Source organism: Misgurnus anguillicaudatus, chromosome 24 (genome assembly GCF_027580225.2).
Source record: "Misgurnus anguillicaudatus chromosome 24, ASM2758022v2, whole genome shotgun sequence".
NCBI classification, from domain to species: Eukaryota; Metazoa; Chordata; class Actinopteri; order Cypriniformes; family Cobitidae; genus Misgurnus; species Misgurnus anguillicaudatus.
In genome coordinates this window covers 42,984,671-43,005,195 of record NC_073360.2, presented here as the reverse complement: position 1 = coordinate 43,005,195, position 20,525 = coordinate 42,984,671, and the positions used below count along the sequence as shown (strand labels likewise).

At 37.7% G+C, this 20,525-nt stretch overlaps 2 protein-coding genes across 2 annotated transcripts in view; both read left to right on the top strand.

The window, feature by feature from the left end:
* LOC141361539 (protein NLRC3-like) overlaps nt 1-7,616 on the top strand; it is a 29,729-nt gene extending 22,113 nt beyond the window's left edge. Inside the window, exons 4-6 of the mRNA XM_073863025.1 lie at nt 2,671-2,784; nt 4,469-4,564; nt 5,825-7,616. Of these exons, the coding sequence (XP_073719126.1) occupies nt 2,671-2,784; nt 4,469-4,564; nt 5,825-7,616 (2,002 nt within the window). The remainder of the gene's footprint in view (nt 1-2,670; nt 2,785-4,468; nt 4,565-5,824) is intronic.
* LOC141361715 (NACHT, LRR and PYD domains-containing protein 3-like) overlaps nt 1-20,525 on the top strand; it is a 141,625-nt gene that overhangs the window by 55,624 nt on the left and 65,476 nt on the right. The window lies entirely within an intron of this gene.

Below are 20,525 nucleotides of genomic sequence, written 5' to 3'. Positions count from 1 at the left end.
TAAGTACTTGTTTGTCCAGCAGAGCGCGCCATACTGGTTGCTAATGGCGACCCAGGTCACTCACTGTAGTGACATCAGCCAATCCCCCACCCCCTTCACTTCAGTCAGTCTCTCAGTTCAGGTGGCGGCCGCGGCAGTCACGCGGTTTCTTCAAAACATTTTACACCTGGTATTAAGACGCGCTTTGGTCGATTGGATTATAAGTGGGCGAGAGAGACACATTCCCGTTTAGTTTTGGTGTTTTTGATCCGTCTCTTTTGTCCACTTGCGAGTTGTTTAAAACGCAAGCGGGAGAAATAACGCGAGGCGGAGAAAGGACGTGTATAAACTGACGCGCAGTCTGTGGGAGTACAGCTGCTTGTGCTGTTACATGCTCATTTCAAAGCAATTGATTAAATAAGCTCGCGCAACTTTACACCCTCGCTAAATAAAAGAGGCGGAGAGCAGACGCTTTAGTTTGATAAAAGTTTAAAGTCCCGGCAGAACACTGTGGGTTCGTGTTATAAAAACGTTGTGCAGTACATTAAACATAAGCCTACATCAGTATGTTGTCAGTAAGTCAAGCATTGTCGTCTTAACGGTAAGTTTTTAATTAATTTGTGAAGTCCATAACTTACTCTAAAGCTAATAAACAATGACTTTATAAGTTTCCATTTTTTAAAATAAGCCCAATATAACATTATTCTCGTTAAAACTGACAATGGTTTAAGTTATATGTATTTTGTTTTGTTTGTGATTTAAAGTTATTTATAATAAGTCAAATTTACTGTTTTGTGCATTTATATCAGAATCATTTTGGATAATAAAGTTTATTGTTAACTTGTAAAACACACCTGCCTATATTACATATCTTTGTCACGTCATTTTAAGTGTTTCATCACCACATTTGTGGTGTGATCATAGAGTGATCATTGCAAAAAGTATTTATATATAGTATATTCTGTTAATGTATATAGTGTATTCTATGTACAGTACTGTAGTAGTATAATATACTGTAGTATATGTGTACTGTACTATAATATGCACATAATGAATATCGGCCGATATATCGTTATCGGTCTTTTTTTACTCTCTAATATCTGTATCGGCATCGGCCCCAAAAAATGCATATCGGTCGGGCTCTAATGAAGACTCTGACCCTGCTAGCATTGGCCACCGTGAAGAGAGTGGGGGATTTACGTGAATTCTCTGTTGACGATTCGTGCCTTCAGTTTGGTCCTGCTGTCTCGAGCGTAACACTGAGACCCAGACCAGGCTACGTGCCCAAAGTTCCCACCACTCCCTTCAGAGATCGGGTGGTGAGCTTGCAAGCGCTGCCCCCGGAGGAGGCAGACCCAACCGTGGCTTTGTTGTGCCCCGTACGCGCACTGCGACTCTACGTGGTTCGCACGCAAAGCCTCAGGACCTCAGACCAGCTCTTTGTTTGTTATGGTGGTCAGCAGAGAGGGAAAGCTGTCACTAAGCAGAGGATGTCTCATTGGATAGTTGATACTATCGCCCTGGCTTATAATCTGCAGGGTATTCCTTGCCCCTTTAATTGAGAGCGCACTCCACACAGAGTGTTGCCTCATCTTGGGCTCTCGCTCGTGGTTCTTCGCTAACAGACATCTGCAGAGCTGCTGGTTGGGCGACACCTAATACGTTCATTCGATTTTACAGTGTTCGTATCGAGCCTGTATCCTCTCATGTTTTTTCCTCACCAGGGAGAGCACGGAGAGCAGACTCGCACAAATTATGTAACAAAAAAAGCAAATACCTTCAAAAAAGTATCAAACCTTAACCTTCCAAAAACTCTTATCTACACAGCTCCGTAATAAGGAGAACAAAGGGAGCATCTCAATATAAACATGACAACAAGAGTCATTTAAACAGTCATGTAAGACAGTCATATAACTCAGTCCGAAGACATCCTTTACACTGGTTCTGAAATTCCAAAGTTTCTTTCAGCGAACTTGACCACTTTGTCTGGATCGGTGCAGTAGAATTCGTTGTGCGAGACCTTCAGTTTAGCGGGGTATTGCAGTCCGTATTTGACTCCAGGTTTATACTTCAACAACTCCCTCGCGTTTAAAAAGTGTGCTTTGCTTTACCACAGCGGCAGTCCGGAAAGATATTGATTCTTTCGCCGCTGAAGAGATCACGTTCAGGATGACCGAACTACCCGCCTCTGATGTATCTTCTTCGGGGGCTTCTTCTCTTCAACATTAAAGCCGGATGTTGTCACGGCCTGATCTGGGGTTTTCCAAGATTTGCCCGGCAAGTTTAGAAAACTGGACAAATTAAATCCTAAAGTCGTCTAGTGTTATTGTTGAAACAACACAATTTGTGTCACTTTTAACACAACTTGTGTTTTATTTTAACACAACTTGTGTTTTATTTTAACACAAAATCAACACAAAATGACACATAATGTGTTAAAATTAAACATAATATGATAAAAGCTTAACACAAAAAGATGTGTAAAAAATGTATACATCCTTTCTAAAAGTGTACATTTTTACGGTGCCATCATGAACTGCGTGCTACGCACTCATATCAAAACCAGGAAGTCCCTATATAAACACTTTGTTAAATAACTTTTATTAAAAATGTTTAGGTGTTATTTTATGATGATGATTTTTTAAAAATATATTAGTAATGTTAAAGTATTAAATCTGTTGTGTATTATAGTTCAGATCATCAGAAGAGATCAGATTCCGAGTTCAGCTGTGTGTCTATGAAGAGTGATGCGTCTATGCCTCATCCATTACAGTTTAAGAGTGAAGAGACAAGGCCTGCACACAGGTATAAAATATCTATGAAAATCTATGTATTTTGACATTTTGTTTACAATTGTGTATTTTGAAAAAGAGATGCGAAATTATTCTTCATTATCAGACATATTTATGCAGAGAGACACATTTGTGCAAGCACCCAGTTAAATTTACAGTCTTTATATTAAAATAGTTTAAAGAAATCATATTATGAAAATCTGACTTTTTCCATGTTTAAGTGCTGTAATTGGGCCTCCCCTGCATCTATCAACCTAGAAAATGTGAAAAAGATCAACCTAGTAACTTAGTTTTGGTAAACCATTCTCTGCAAGCATGTGAAAAATAGGTAATTGAAATTGAGCTCCCCTTGTGATGTCGGAAAGGGATAATACTGCCCATTAATCTGCACTATTCAACCACGGCACTGCCATTTAGTGCAAAGATCAGCTCATTTGGATTTAAAGAGGACATTCCACAAGACGTTTTTAAGATATTAAATAAATCTTTGATGTCCCCAGAGTACATATGTGAAGTTTTTGTTTAAAATACCCTATAGGTAATTTATTGTGGCATGTTAAAATAGGCACTTTATGGGTCTGAGCAAAAATGCACCGTTTTTGTGTGTATCCCTTTAAATCCAAATAAGCTTCTCAGGTGGGCGGAGTCTCAAGCGCTCGCTCTGTAGAGGAGACAGAGCATCGAGGGAGATTCTCTCACGAAATAAGTTAGTAAGCGATGTTCAGCATTATATATTTTAAACAAGTTTAAAAAGTCAATCATCTGTTTTATGCATACTAAATACATGTTTATCAGCAGATGGGGAATATTGTGGAATAAAAATAAAGACTTTTAGGTCTCATGCTGCCAGTGTTTTAAACAGGCACAATGATTTTCAGCATGTTACAATAAAATATACACTTAGAAGTTTACTTTTTGACCAAACCACACAAGCACATTTAAATGATCTGTAATAAAACAACTCACTCTCTCTCTCTCTCTCTCTCTCTCTCTCTCTCTCTCTCTCTCTCTCTCTCTTGCACTTATCTTAAACCTTTAGAAAGTCCATTAAAACTACAAGTTATAAGATTGTAGGCTACTGTTTGTGTTTGAGGAAATACAAACGCGTTGTGCTGTCAGTCATTCTTTCTCTCTGTCGCTCACACTCGTAAGGCCGCGTCATGGTTGGATAGCGCAGTTGAAGGGGCGGTATCATTATGATAAGATCCCCTTAATACGTCATGGGGGGAGCGAAATTCGAATGACCTATTTATTCACATGCTTGCAGAGAGAGCCTTACCAAAACAAAGTTACAGGGTTGCTATTTTTCATGTTTTCTGGGTTGGTAGAAGCACTGGGGACCCGATTATAGCACTTAAACATGGAAAAAGTCTGATTTTCATGGAATGTCCCCTTTAAAACGACACCTTACCTCACCTCACAGTGACAAAGAGGCAATTTTACTATTCTACAATAAATGATCTATGTGGTATTTTGAGCTAAAACCTCACATATGTACTATGGCAACACCAAAGTTTTTTTTGACATCTTTAAAAAGTCTTGTGAAATGTCCGCTTCAAATGAAAAGATCATATAAAAGTTTATTAGTAAGTTACATTTATAGCAGTGTAAAAACTGTAGAGTTAATAAAGTAATGTGAAAAATCTCACTTATATTAAAGTGTAAAGTGATTCTTGATTCTCATTCTTGCCATTCAGACAAATTATAACCAAAACCGACTGTCAAAGGGGGAAGATTGAGCAATCTGAGAATCAGCTACAAGACTTCAATAAAAACATGAGTTCTTGTTTCAGGTAAATCATAGGATTTTTTTTGTTTAGTAGTAGATACTTAAAAACATTGACCTTTTCTATTAGGGATGTGCATTTATGTCATTTTTTCATTTCGATTAATCCATAGGTCAGAAGAACGAGTACTCGATTAACTGGGGGCGGGGCAATCACTTCATGGTGAAAATGAAAACTTAAAAACATTAAAAACTTTTTTATTAATTAAAAAATATATAAATTTTGAAGAAACTATGACAGAACAATAAACACACAGCCTACTATATTATTAATGAATTACATGTTTTTAACAAAAACCTTTTACAGGAATAGCTGCGTGATGAAGTGAAACTAAAGGGTTAAACGCAAACCGATGCGCTTTCTACATGACGCACTCTACATAATATTAAGCATTTATACAACATAAATGTACAACGTGCATCTATCTGCATAAAATGCAAGACTTCAGCTAAGTTTTCAACTAAGTTATGTACAGAAAGTTTAACTCCCTTTGTGGATGTGCATCATAAACAGCGCACTTTTAAACACGTCCAGTCAAAGCACAAGCTTCATAACATTAACCAGCTTTAAGTCTTTTGCTATCATTTTAGCGATTAGCTGTGTCGTGTCGTCCCCTGAACTGTTCTCAGTCAAGATGTAATGTTAATGCTCGTATGGCTCCCTGGTATCTCTTGACATTTGAAGTTTAAATATTAGATGATAACCCATTGAACTTTTGACGGCGCTGTACATTTTGCACCTGACTGACTGTATCTCCGAAAATCACGGCATCCTTTTAAACCTATAGTGCCTCAGTGATGTGAGGTGTGGCCGGCTTCACGGGATCGGCGGGCTGCCGCGCATGGCGTGGATCGGTGGGTTGCTGCGGGTGCGCGATATTATCTGTTTGTTTCTAAATCATGCATGATAACGTTACTGATGTCATACGCCGGCCTGCGTAGCTCGACACGACGTCAAACACACATCTCCAGACCCAGTCTTTTATTACCACATGCGCTTGTAACGCTAACCAGACATCCAAATGCCGCCATATCCACAATAAATTAATAAATAAACCCACATGATCATCGTTTTCTTGATCGATCATCGATGCCATGTTCGAGTACTCGAGCAGTCGAGTACTCGTGCCCATCTCTATTTTCTATTTTGCCTAGACAAAACCATTAATATGTCCTTTGTTTTTTGAAGCAAAACCAACATTTTGCACTCTACTGTACATTTTTACTCATACAGGTACAATCTGATATATTAATTTTTTATTTACAGCCATGACTCTTACTCTAAACTCGCTGAAGTCCTGAACACATTCAGATCAAATCTGAGGAAGAAGTTTGAGTGTTTGTATGAGGTAACATCAAATGAGAGAAACCCAACACTACTGAATGAGATCTACACAGAGCTCTACATCACAGAGAGTGAAAGTGGAGAGATCAATAATGAACATGAGGTGAGACAGATTGAGACACAATCCAGAAGAACAACAACAGAGGAGACAGCAATAAAATGTAATGACATCTTTAAACCTTTACCTGAACAAGACAAACACATCAGAAGTGTGCTGACAAAGGGAGTCGCTGGCATTGGAAAAACAGTCTCTGTACAGAAGTTCATTCTGGACTGGGCTGAAGAGAAAGAGAATCAGGACGTCCACCTCATATTTCCACTTCCTTTCAGAGAGATCAATTTGATGAAGGACAAAACACTCAGTCTTTTAGATCTTCTTCATCTTTTCTTCCCACAAACAAAAGAAATAGAAATCTCCAGTGATGAATATAAAGTGTTGTTCATCTTTGATGGTTTGGATGAGTGTCGTCTGTCTCTGGATTTTCACAGCAGTGTGAGGTTGTGTGATGTAAGTGAATCAACCTCAGTGGACGTGATGCTGACAAACCTCATCAAGGGGAATCTGTTTCCTTCTGCTCTCATCTGGATCACCTCCAGACCAGCAGCAGCTGATCTCATCCCCTCTGAGTGTGTTGATCGAGTCACAGAGGTACGAGGATTCAGTGATCCACAGAAGGAGGAATACATCAGGAAGAGAATCAGTGATGAGAGTCTGTCTGATCAAATCATCTCACACCTGAAGTCATCCAGGAGTCTCTACATCATGTGTCACATCCCAGTCTTCTGCTGGATTTCAGTCACTGTTCTAGAGAGAATATTGAGTGAAGCAAAGAGTCAAGAGATCCCCAAGACTCTCACTCAAATGTACACACACTTCCTGATCATTCAGACAAACATCAAACATCAGAAGGACTATGAGAAGAAAGATGAAGACATGATCTTTAAACTGGGTAAACTGGCTTTTGAGCAGCTTCTGAAAGGCAATCTGATCTTCTATGATGAAGACCTGAGAGAGTGTGACATTGATGTAGCAGAAGCATCAGTGTACTCAGGATTGTGTACTCAGATCTTCAGAGAGGAGTTTGGTTTGTATCAGGGGAAAGTTTACTGCTTTGTTCATCTCAGCATCCAGGAACATCTAGCAGCTCTTTATGCTCACATCTCTTTCACAAACTACAACAGATATGTGTTTGATCAAAATATCGAAATAAAACATAAACCATTAAAAGAGTATTTATTAATCAGTTTGCATCAGCGAGCTGTAGATGAATCTTTGCAGAGTAAGAATGGACATCTGGATCTTTTCCTGCGTTTTCTTCTGGGTCTTTCACTGGAGTCCAATCAGATTCTCTTACGGGATCTACTGACACAGATGAGAAGTCGCACCTACATGAAAGAGAAAACTGTTGAGTACATTAAACAGAAGATGAAAGAGAATCTGTCTACAGAGAAATCCATCAATCTGATTCACTGTCTGAATGAACTGGGTGATGATTCACTGCTGCAGGAGATTCAACATTATGTGAAATCTGAATCAGTAGGAAAGACCAAACTCTCCTCTTCACAGTGGGCAGCTTTAGTTTTTGTGTTGTTGATGTCTGAGCAGCATTTGGATGAACTTGATCTAAAATCATTTATTGGAGATAAAAATACAGCAGATGAAGTTCTTGTGAAACTGAAACCTTTGATTAAAGAAACCAAAAAACTACAGTAAGTAAAACTAACAACAATCACATGACTGTTTACGTATTAAAGCAACACTATGTAGTTTTCTATGTAAGATTGGTTTGAAAGGTTGAAAAGCACAACAGTGCCTGGTATCAGACACTCTTCTGCAGGTGGGAGGGGGAGGGGCTGTGTTCTCCGACACAATCACATGACTTACGATTGTGGCTGTAGCAGCTAGGAGGCTAATCAGGTTGCAGTAGAATTCATACAGCAGTTGTTCTACCATTGAAATAGTTTAAGAGACATTATTTAAAGGTCGAAAAAATAGTGTTGCTTTAATACAATTAATCTTATTATTTTATGATTTTATTTTGAATTCTCACTTTGGGAGAATATTTTCTAACAAAAGTAATTTTCCTACTGTTGTAAATAAATCAGCAGTCAACCTCAAAAAAGTTCCCAAAAACGTTCTGCCAACATAAAAAGTTTCCAGTTTTCTTGATGTTCTGGGAACGTTTCTGTGTTGTCTGAACGCTAGAGGAATGCTACATTCCACCACCTTCAAACGTTATGACAATGTCATGTTTCAATGTTCACACAATGTTCAAAACAACTGTTTTCTTTATTGACTTTTTTGCTTGTTATGTAAATGATGAGAAACATTGCATTTTATTATTTTAAAACTTATAAAACATTATTTCTGAATGTTCTGTAAATATATTGCTGTAGAAAACACGATTCACTTGTTAGGTTTAGATGTTGATGGTTTGTTTGATTTTAAGTCACCATTATTGTGATCATTGTTTGTTATAGTTGGACCTTTGACCCTTGACTTTTTGCTTGCTAGTTATTCCCTGGTTGTGTTAACTTTGTGTGTATAAAACACACTTGTTATGGTAACGTAAAGTTAATGATGCAGTTCTGTGGTTGTTGGTACATAATGATTATTATCTGATTAATTGATTTACTCATCAAAAGTTTATTTTCTGTCATTAATGTAAATGAGGCGCAGCACTTTTACAGCAGTTTGTCATTAAGAAGTTTTAAAAAACTTTGAACAAAATTAAACGGCTGTAAATTTGGGAGGTACAAACATCAAGAATCAGAGTATGAATTTCAACCATGGTAACAGAGAAAATAGTAAAAAGTTCATTATCCATGCCGCAGTGCATGCTGGGAGTCCTAAATGAGATCTGTAATTTGCTGATACCCAGCATGCATTGCAGCATGAAGTTTTTCATTAATTGTCACCCTTGTTAAGATTCATACTCTGATTCTTGATGTTTGTACGTCCCAAATGTACAGCGGTTAATTTTTGTCCATAGCTTCTAAAAATCCTTAATGACAAATTGTTGTGAGTGCTGGATCTCATTTACATTAATGACAGAAAACAAACTTTTGATAATTTAATCGATTAATTAGATGACAATCTTTGTCATTATGTACCAACTGCTACTAGGGCTGTCAACGAATATTCTAAATTCGAATATATATTCGAATAGTTAAAAAAAAGAATTTCGAATATATATTCGAATAGTTAAAAAAACGAATTTTGAATATGAAAATTAATATTCGAATAAATTATTTATTTTTTTAAAAGCCCGCGGTAGTAGAGGCATGGCTGTCTGCTTTGTGAGTGGGCGCACTAGTGCGCCTGGTTCAGGGACAGGTCACAGTAGTCACACTGTCTGTCACTATTAAAAGTTGACGCGTCTTGCATGGAAGATGGCAGAAAGTCGACCGCAGCAGAGAAAGCGATTTTAACCCCCAAAAATCTAAAAAGCTATGCCTCAAAGTACTTTGGATTTTGGTCGGTAGGAGGTAAAATTGTTGAGCCGCGAGATAAAGTTGTTAGCATACCATTCGACCACTAGCAACATGATGTCAGATCTCGAAAAATGTGCACCCAAATGAACATGGCATCTTGTACACACTGCATATTAATTCGTTTTCACAACGATCCACAACGTGTGGAACTCCAGCTAAACAGTCACGTCTTAACACTTACTTTGGCAAAAAATGGGCAACCAGATATTCGAATAGTTCGAATATTCGTGGGTTTTTTAGGGAGAATATTCGAACGTCATTTTTGAGCAATTTTGACAGCCCATACTGCTACAGAATTGCACTAACTTAACATTACTGTAACAAATGTGCTTTACACACACAAAGTAATGCAACCAGAGAAAAACTAGCAAGCAAAAAGTCAAGGGTCAAGAGTCCAACTAAAACAAACACTAATCACAACAATGGTTACTTTAAAGCAACACCAAAGAGTTTTTGCTCTTTGCTCCCCCTACAGGTTAGAAGCGTAATTGTCCATTACCATTGTCGTAAATACTGCAGCATAGCTGGCTCTGATTGGATTGTAGGTCTGCCGTAAAGCAAGTTTTTGTAGTTTTCACTCGAACTACAGGACCGCGACCCGACGTGCGGTTTTGGCCGATAGAGGGCTGCAAAGCGAATGTGAAAGTGCCGTTCACCCTGTTTCGAGTGGATGAACGACTGAAACTTTTTTGGAAATGTTATTTTAAGGTAAAAAAAAACTCTTTGGTGTTGCTTTAAATGAAACAAATCATCAACATCTAAACCTAATAAGTGAATTGTGTTTTCTACAGCAATATTTTTACAGCACATTCAGAAATAATGTTTTATAGTATTATTATTATTTTAAAATAATAAAATGCAACATTTCTCTATCATTTACATAACAAGCAAATAAGTCTATAAAACAGTTGTTGTTTTGGACATTGTGTGAACATTGAAGCATGACATTGTCATAACGTTTGAAAATAGTAGAATGTAACATTCATCTAATGTTCAGACAACCAACTTTCAGGGAACGTTCTTAGAACTTTTCTCTGTTAGCTAAGAGTCAGACAACATCGTCCATTATGAACACAAACACTTGAGGAAATAAGATCATGTATTCAGTGTGAGTCATGAACTCAATACAGATTTATGAAGAAATGTTCATGTGGTTAAGGACATCTAACACTAATAGTCAGCTGTGTGATGGATTTATTTGACATTTAAACACACAGTGTCTCAGTTACTGAGGGATTGAAAGAGAAACATTACATGAAGAGATGGAGGTTAGAGATTTGTGGACAAACTTTGTAGTTTTGCATCATTCACATAAAGTCTCTGTTCTCTACAGGTTGTGTGGTTGTAAACTCACAGATTCAGGAGTGAAGCTGATCTCTGATGTACTGAAGAATCCTGACTGTAAACTGAAGACACTGAAGTAAGATTGTGATCTGATGTTCAGACAGAAATCACATATAGATTATAATGAGACTATATAGAGATCATAACTTCTGTAATGGATGTATAGACACTAGTCAACATTCAAAGTGGATCATAAAAGTTAATCTTAGGGTGTTTTTCCTGTAGATCGATTGCTTTGTTTTAAAATCAGGGGTTAAACGGCTACAATGTTGCAATTTCATCTTGGTTCAGTTTGCATACACAAGGCAATATTTCCAAATGAATCAGACTTTGTTAATACAAGTCATGTGTGTGTAAACTTTCCTTTAATTGCTCAGAGTGCATCTGTTTATTTTCTGTGATTCTGCTTAAATTGTCCGTCAGGATGGACACAGAGAGCAGCTTTACGGGATTATTGTGGGGTTTTTTTTGTAAGTGCGGTTATATTACTTCATTTGTTTAAGAAGGAATCAAAACTTAGGTGGGACAACATTCTTACCATGAACCTATGTGGAGAAGAGCAATTAAAAGCAGTTTTTAAGAGGAACAAGTGCACTTAGGTGTTAAATGGCGTTGACGTGCTCACAAGAATTCATCTACAAAAATCAGGTATGTTCATGGTTAATTAAGCAATTCATGGGTACCAAAGACATCACTTCCGGCATACCGCCACCATATTTGTGTCTGTCTTGACAGTGAACACATATCTAATGCACTAAATGGTCACATTTATTAGTTTATTGAGGGCTTACCAGAGACAAAACACTGATTGTACAATCTGTAGTTTGATGTCGGCTGCCAGTCAGTCACTACAGTTGTTCGCAAGAGCGCAAAATCAACAAAATGTTGCATTTTTGGGATTCTGCATTATTTGTCATATTCTGTATTAAATATTTCCAGAAATTAAAAATTTCTCATAAAAATAAATAAAATAATATAGCTGCAAGCAGCAATTACCGGGTTTCGAGCATTAAAACACGTCAAAGACGTCAGACGTCGTCGACCAGGCTGAGGAGTTTCACCCGAACACACCCACAATGAATGATACATCACTTCGCATCCAGAAAAACGAAAGACATGTTTAGAAACGGTTCATACAGACTATGTATGCTTACACACACGTGCAGCCATAGGACAAACATGTCATCTCCTTAATGTGAAGTCATTCTGATAATTTGTAAAGGAGAATTCGTTTATCAGATTTATACGGTAACATACAATTCAGAAATGGCCGTGTTTAGTTTAACTACAAGGACATTGAGTCGTGGTATGGTCAGCAACGGTTCAAACAGACTGCGCAGGTACACACACAACATACACACACAACAGCGCAGTAGACCGCAAGGACCTACAATGGACAGCAAAACAGCTGCAAAGATTATGCTTGACATATTTAATGTCTTCCTGAATTGTGTTCTGGTAACCCCAGGACTAAGCGTAATGCGAAACCTGGCATGTTTGGTATCGTTGGACTCAGCAAAAATTCAGGACTCCTATTAAACAACTCCCATAAAAAAAACATTGACTGCATCCAAAGTTATAGGCGTGTAAAATATGCGTCCGACCACTAGGTGACGCTGCAACGAAACTGTACATACTCCCTCAGGTCCTGACTGCCATTCTAATTACGAAGTACTGTGTCATTACGCATAGATTTGGCAAAGATACAACCTTAAATACATTAACAATGTAAGTAAATTTTGGTTTTTCGCAATTTTCGGCCATTTCTGATGAAAATTTTAATATAACACCAATAACGTTTTTGTTCAGAAGGTAATGTTCTGCCTATGGTGTTTTCGAGTCGATAGGAGTTACGGTTACGAAGATATTAGTGATTGTTTTTTATGAGCTAAAACGTAGTTCTGGTCAAACCGTAACTCGAAACCTGGCATGCTTGGTATTGTAGGATTTGAAAACAATTCAGGATCATATAAAAACAACTCCCATGAAAATTCCTTGATCACAGATAAAATGATAGGCTTATATAGGTATAACCGTTGCATAATCACAGTATTTAATGCCTTCTTCACAGTTAAAGTGCCACCTATTGTCCGATCGGCAAACTTTTTATATCACAAACTCAGAGCGATGGCTTTCACATATTATTCAAGCCCCGTGATGATATCTCAAACCCCTCTCGAGTTATGGCCGTTTAAATGTTCTAAGCTCCGCTCATTTACGTTTTTGGCCACTCCTTTCATTTAAGAATACAAATGTCAACTTTTTTTGATAATTATTTATAGTCACACTCCACAGAATCAATCAGCCTTGGTTAGGTTCCAATCGGGCGAAAAACCTAGGACTAGTTCGTAAAAGTAGGTTTTGAAGGTTATCACCAATAACTCACGAACCGTTTGATTGACAGCAACGCTTCAAGAGACAAAGTTGTTCACCATGAGCAGATCTATCATATGATGTCATGTTTGTGTGTGTATGTCAAACGTCACGTGATACAGGCACCGAAATACGGTATTACGCACCCTAGTGGCCAAAGGACACCATAATTCTTACAGGCCTTCAGGAGCAGTACACAAAGAAGCACACGTAGACTTTAGTAAGGATCCTACGCACAGTTTTATAAATGAGACACCTAAACGATGTGAAACTGGTTTATTATCCATCTTAAGAGAACTGGTGTAACCAATATATGTAGCATGAGGTTTTCACAGATGAAAGTTACAAATCATCTTTCTTCAATCAGTGATGTGCAGAACCTAAACCTATTGTTTTGCACTTTTTTTAGTCGTAGAGGCAGAGGATGGCGAGGCAACGCCAGTAAAAACACAGTCTCTGAGGTCTTAAGCCCATGGTCTTTACACATCCAAGCAGGCCCCACACCTGCTTCCAGTACAATGCATTATCTGCAAACATGAGAAGTATAAGGTTCAGAAAAACATCAGGAAAGGGGTTAAAATAAAATTAACACAGTATAAAACAAGGTATCACTTCACCTGCCCTTACAAAAATTAACCATGGTTTTACTACAGTTAAAAATGGTTACTGTAGTAAAACCATAGTAACCACAAAATAACTATTGTTTTGAAAACTATGGTTTTCAAAAACCATTGTTAAATCGTGGTTAGTGTAATAAAACCAGAGTTTTGCTGATAGTAATCAATACAACAAAAACCTTGGTTACTACACTTTTACCACAATAAAACCATGATTTATTTTCGTAAGGGTGCTATCGAGATTATACCGGTACCTCAACACACAAACACACGAGAACATTAACTAACATATATGCAAATGGCTACAAGCACTTCTGCAAAACAGTCAATTTTCAAGCGGAGTTGGCGCAAACTTTATGAAATATTACCAGAACAACCAGCTGGGACGTGTCTCTCTTAAACGGAGATGGAAGAAAAATGAAGACGATATACATATTTTGTGTATGACCTATTAGTATTTATTCAGCGATCGGCGGTAAAAGTTAATCTGCACGGAACATCATTGTTGTACGGAACCATGGTACGGAACGGTTAGTCTACGCCTACGCAAAACGACACTAACGAGACGCATACATACGTTTGAACAAACTAGTGTACACAACAAACATTTTATATAGATATAAATTAAATAAAATGAATACTTATAATCACACAAAGAATGTCCTTGGCGATGGTCAATATGCTTCCGCTGCAGCTCGTGTCTGAATCCGTGTAACAGCTGTTCTACTAACCTACATCTGATTGGTTAATAATAATCCTATGTCAGTATCTTGCCGCTCTATAGAGACAGAGCGCAGTTATGCAAATTTGGGGACCGCGCCCACCGGGGGGGAACGCAATCCAACCGTCTCCATTGACTTTGTATTGCGAGAAGCCGCCTCCTTGTCATTTCTGGCTTATAACAAAAAACAGAATAATGCCTAAAAGCTGCTGTGTGACAATATGTACAGCTAACAAGCCAAAGAACCCAGAAATAAGTTTTTATAAGCTGTCGAGCCGTAAAACCCAGTCTTTAAGGAGAATAAAGTGGATCGCCGACTACGTTTCCCCCTATTGGACGCAGTTTTACTAATATAAGTACTATGAAAAGTTGCCTGTATCCATTTTTTTGTCTTTAAACGCTCGTTTTTTGGGGTCGACAGCTTATAAAAACGTATTTACAGATTAAACTTAAAAACAGAATAATACCTAAAAGCTGCTGTGTGACAAGGTGTACATCTAACAAGCCAAAAAAAATATATATATATATATGTTTTTATTAGCTGTCGACTTCAAAAAACGAGCGTTTAAAGACACAGAAATGGAAACTGGCAACTTTTCATAGTACTCCTATTAGTAAAACTGCGTCCACTAGGGGGAAACGTAGTCGGCGATCCACTTTATTCTCCTTAAAGACTGGGTTTTACAGCTCGACAGCTTATAAAAACGTATTTCTGGGTTCTTTGGCTTGTTAGCTGTACATATTGTCACACAGCAGCTTTTAGGCATTATTCAGTTTTTTGTTATAAGCCAGAAATGACAAGGAGGTGGCTTCTCGCAATACAAAGTCAATGGAGACGGTTGGATTGCTTTCCCCCTCGGTGGGCGTGGTTTTCAGGTTATGACACGCTGCGCTCTGTCTCTATTGGTTCGACTGATATAGTAGGCAACCGCGTTTGCCTGCATATTTACCAGGAAATTGTATCATTTCGGGGGAAAATGTGCAATAAATGCGAGTGGCAACACATTCATATCGTTGAGAATAAAACAATCGACCAAACTTTACAAATTCAGGTTCTCCCTCCATGGGGATCATCCATTTCGAAAAGTAAAGCAGATACGGACCCTCGGCCCACCGTCTATAGCCTGCTAATATACAACCAGTTGACCAAGTGGCAAGTTTCTTCGACTTACGGTTTGGGCTGGGCGACGCGTTTTACCGTGGAAAAATAATAAATAATAATAATAATAAAACAGACAAGTACAATAGGTTTTCAGCACTTCGTGCTCGAAACCCTAATAATATCTGTCATTATGAATAGAGTAGACAACTTGGTGAATATTTTTGGCTTTAATTTACTAACGCGAAGAAACAATCCCTCTCATAGCACGCTGTATCCTGTTACCATAACAGCCCTGCACCCCACAGTTAACAGTGAATCACATCTTCTGAGTACACATAAAACCATTATCTCTACTAGATTTCTGAAGTTTAATGGTCAGACATAATGCATTATTTTCATTACGATACACACATGAAAAGTCCTCGTGAAACCTGCTTGGCGCACTTGCTGTCTCATATGCAAGGATCTGGTGAAGAAATATCAAAATGTATTACAATGTATTGTTTTGTAGTCCTTAAAATAAGCAGTGGCGTATTAAGACCTTGTGGTGCCCCTGACCAACCTCACAAATGATCATGCAAGAATCCACTTAATAGTTAATAAAATTTTGTAAGAATTAGCAATTATTACATTTCACAAGGAAACTATCAATATAAACATGTCACTTTTGTAAAATTGAACACAAAAAACAACTCTTTTTTATTAAACCTTTATTTTTTTATTTTTTTACCAGTAGAGAAAGCACATTGAGATTAAAAATCTCTTTTACAAGAGCGTCCTGGCCAAAATTGACAAATACAAGCACAATTTTAATCTGTAATCTGGAATATAACAACATCTGTAGTTAATGTGCAACTACTCAGTGGTGTAATACTACATTGCTTGAACTGAACAACACAAACAAAACAATTACAGTGATATTATGCACAAATTCTCAAACAATTTACAATTACACTTTTCTGGATTTTGATCAAGCAAACTGGCATATGATGTCTTTGAAATCTATGTCCCTAACCAGTTCAGATTCAATGGCAAGCAGGGAAAGTGCAGAAAGACATTTCTGTGTCATTGTTGTCCTAAGTTCATTTTCACTCGCTTTAGAGTAGATAAAGACCTCTCTCCTTCACAGTTAGATACTGACAAAGTTAAATACAGTATAAGTGCTACAAAAACATTAGGAAATGTCTTTAGTCCATTCTCATCAACAATTTGCAGCAGCTCTGCAGGTGAGGTCTTGTCTTTGCTAAAATATCTGAACTGAATCAGTTCATCAGTCAAAGTTTTATAGGTCCACTGGATAAGTGAAGACAGTTTATCAGCCCTTATGCGCACTTCACTTTCTGTACAGTCTTTGCAAAAGAGAACACAAAAAGATCATAGACCTCTTTGTAAGCATCAATACGTTTGGCCAGTTATGATTTTAGTCATTTTTTTCATTTATTTATTTTATTTATTTCAAACAAATAGTATAACAACAGAAGAATACTCAATAATAATAATAATAAATATAGCTGCAAGCAGCGATACCGGGGTCAAGCCAAACATGGCAAAAAATGATTCATACGTGATGACTGTCATGATTTAAGATCTAAGTTTGCATTAGTTTTATGAAAAAATAGCAATTTTTTCGTATCTTGAGACCACTAGGTGGCGTTGTGCCGAAACAATAGATGGTACCTCAGGTCATGACTGTGATGACACATACCAAATTTAGTGTAAATACAATAAAGCGATATGGAGATATAGCCTTAAATGACTTGACCACTAGGGGGCACTGACCAAACAATAAATTGTGACTCAGGTCTTGATTGTGATGACACCCACCAAATTTGGTGTTAATACAATAAAGAGATGAAGAGATATAGCTTCAAATCTTTTAACCACTAGGGGGCGCCGAAAAGTTTACAAGTCCTCCCAGAACATGTTGCTGATGAACCATACCAAGTTTCATAACAATACGCAATTGTGTTTCTGAAATACTTCAATTTAAAGAAAAAATTCAAAATGGCCGACACACAAAATGGCCGACCAAAAACCATTTGGTATCGTTTGACTCGGCATGCCTCACGAAATCTTAAAAGACCACTCTCATAATTTTACATTCAAGTTTGCAGTAGTTATAAGCAAAAATAGACATATTTTATATCTCGTGACCAGTAGGGGGCAGTGTGACGAAATGGTGCATGCACCCTCAGGTCATCACTGTTATGACATATACCAAGTCTCATATTAATACACAAAAGTTTTGCGAAGATACAGGCTCAAACACATTTTGGCGTGCTCGCCCTCGCATTCTTTGATGCGTTATACGACAACAAATAGGTCTACCGAAAAGCTTTTGATAACTTTTTGTCTAGAGTGTCTCTAGATGATGCCTACCAAAATTCAAGCCAATCAAACAAGCGCTCTAGGAGGAGTTCGAAAAAGTAGGTCTTCAATATAATTCAAAATGGCCGACAGGAAGTAGGTTTGACTCAGACATACTTGGTACAGTCGGACTCAGCATCAGCCAAGGAATCAATAGAGTGAAGTCTTATGTCATAGTGGCAATGTATTCAAATGATATAAAGATTTTAAACTATTTATTTACATATCCTGACCACTAGGTGGCGCTGTCCTAAAGATTTATAGGTGCGCTCAGAACATGTCACTGATGAACCATGCCAAATTTCGTAGCGATACGCCATTCTGTTTGTGAAATACTGAACTTAATGAGAAAATTCAAAATGGCCGACACCCAAAATGGCCGACCGAAAACCGTTTGGTATCGTTTGACTCGACATGCCTCAAGGAATCTAACAAGACTAACTTCATGATTTTAGACTCAAGTTTGAAGTAGTTATAAGCGAAAATAGGCATTTTTCGAATCTCGTAACCACTAGGTGGCGCTGTGACGAAACGTTGCAGGCACCCTCAGTTCATGACTGTAATGACATATACCAAGTTTCGTGTCGATACACCAAAGTGTTGCGAAGATACAGCCACACGTCCGTTTTGGCGTGCTCACCGCCATATATGTTGTTAATTTATACGAGAACGCATTGGTCTATCAAAAAGCTTTTGATAACTTTTTGTCAGAGGTGTCTCTAGATGCTATATACCAAAGGACATGCAAATCGGACAAACGCTCTAGGAGGAGTTCGAAAAAGTAGGTTTTACGGAAAATTCAAAATGGGGGAAAGATGTGCATGACACAAATGACATCAATGTGTGCAATTAAATCAACATGAGCCAAGGATTCAGAGGAAACAAGAATTTAGTTTATAGGACTCACGGGTCAGAAGTTATGAGCATGAACATAAGTGGACTTTTGGACTGTTGGTGGCGCTAGAGAGTTTGAGTTAGACACACCAAATTTGCTATAGTAACTTCTAAGACTGTCCTGTACATGTGTGCCAAATTTCATAACTTTCCTATGTACGGTTCTATGGGCTGCCATTGACTTCAATGGCGGAAGAGGAAGAATAATAATAATAATAATAATAAGAAAACTAACAATAACAATAGGGTTCTACGCCCCTTCGGGGCTTGACCCCTAATAATAACTACACTTATGCTTGAAATTGAGTGGGTAGAAGTAAAACTTCCTTCTTCAATTATATCAATGGAAAAAATAAGAAAAGATATATAAAATAAATAGTAGTAATAATGTTATCTCGTTAAGAAATATTATTATAGTTGCATATGTGCACAACCATACATACGTATACTATACATATTCATAATGAAAGGGAACGCTGGCGCGTTTGGCTGCCGCTCCTTCACCTCACTTAAAATATTGATCTATTGTTTTTATCTTTTTATTGTTTTGTTGCGCGGATGAACCATCGTAACGCCAACCTTTCGGAGCTTTGGAATATTCCCGGGGTTTCGCCAGCACAAACGTGATGCTTTTGATCATTGGATTACTGTTACTGTCTTTGCTATCAAGATACACTGACCAGAGTCGATGCACCTGACACCGGGCTCAGGACTTACCTGATAAAGTTTCCGTTACCGGGATTCTTCTGCCTATGGATCTAAGGTACACTGCTGGTTGTTTACTGAACTTAAAGAGGAATTATCAGCTTTCAAATGACATCTATGTGATTTGCCAAAATATGGGTATTTTACGACCTCCGCGCTATATACATCAAGCTTCTAGGCGGACGTTTACCCCCTCTTCAGTGGGAAGTGTCTATGTACCGTCATTTCACCGCAAATGTATTCAAACGGCATCGGTGGGTGCAGTATTAAACAACTTGTCAGCACTCCAAAGTGCCGAGCTGCCGTTATACGCTCTTATATGTTCTTCAGATACTGTAGCTGTGCTACCTTCTCTGTTAAAAAGCCGTGAAATGACATTGGGAATTTTTTTTTTTTTTTTTTTTATTTATATAGTGCAAACACAGAAAGTGACTCTATTTACATGTGGTAAATAACAATGAATAGAACAAAACGGAAACAGAAAAACAGATAAGACAAACAAATAATAAATACAGCCATTGCCCATACATATCATGTTGTAAGTATATATGTGTGTAAAGAATGAGGGGATATTTAGAGTAATGCATACACGTTTAACAGTAGGTAATCCAATTAATAGATACATTTAGATAAATTCATACGGTTAGAATAGAGGACGAAAAAAAGAGAAAAAAAGGAAAGAAAAAAGTATATATATATATATATATATATATATATATATATATATATATATATATATATATATATACCAATAAATAAAAAGGGGGGAGGTAGCACCAACAGAGGGGTTGAAAGATGAGGAAAATACATACACCACAAGCACCTAGCCTTGTGTGTTTTGAGGTATTTGGGACAGATGTGGCATCGGGCCCAAGGAGCAGCCCCTCATGGTCCCACAGGGTAGTTCCCACCTCAGGCCTACCTGTTTAAATAGTTTCTTAAGCCTGTAGCATTAAATAGTTCGCAGCTGATGTCCCTTTGGAAAACATAATTACAAATCTAACA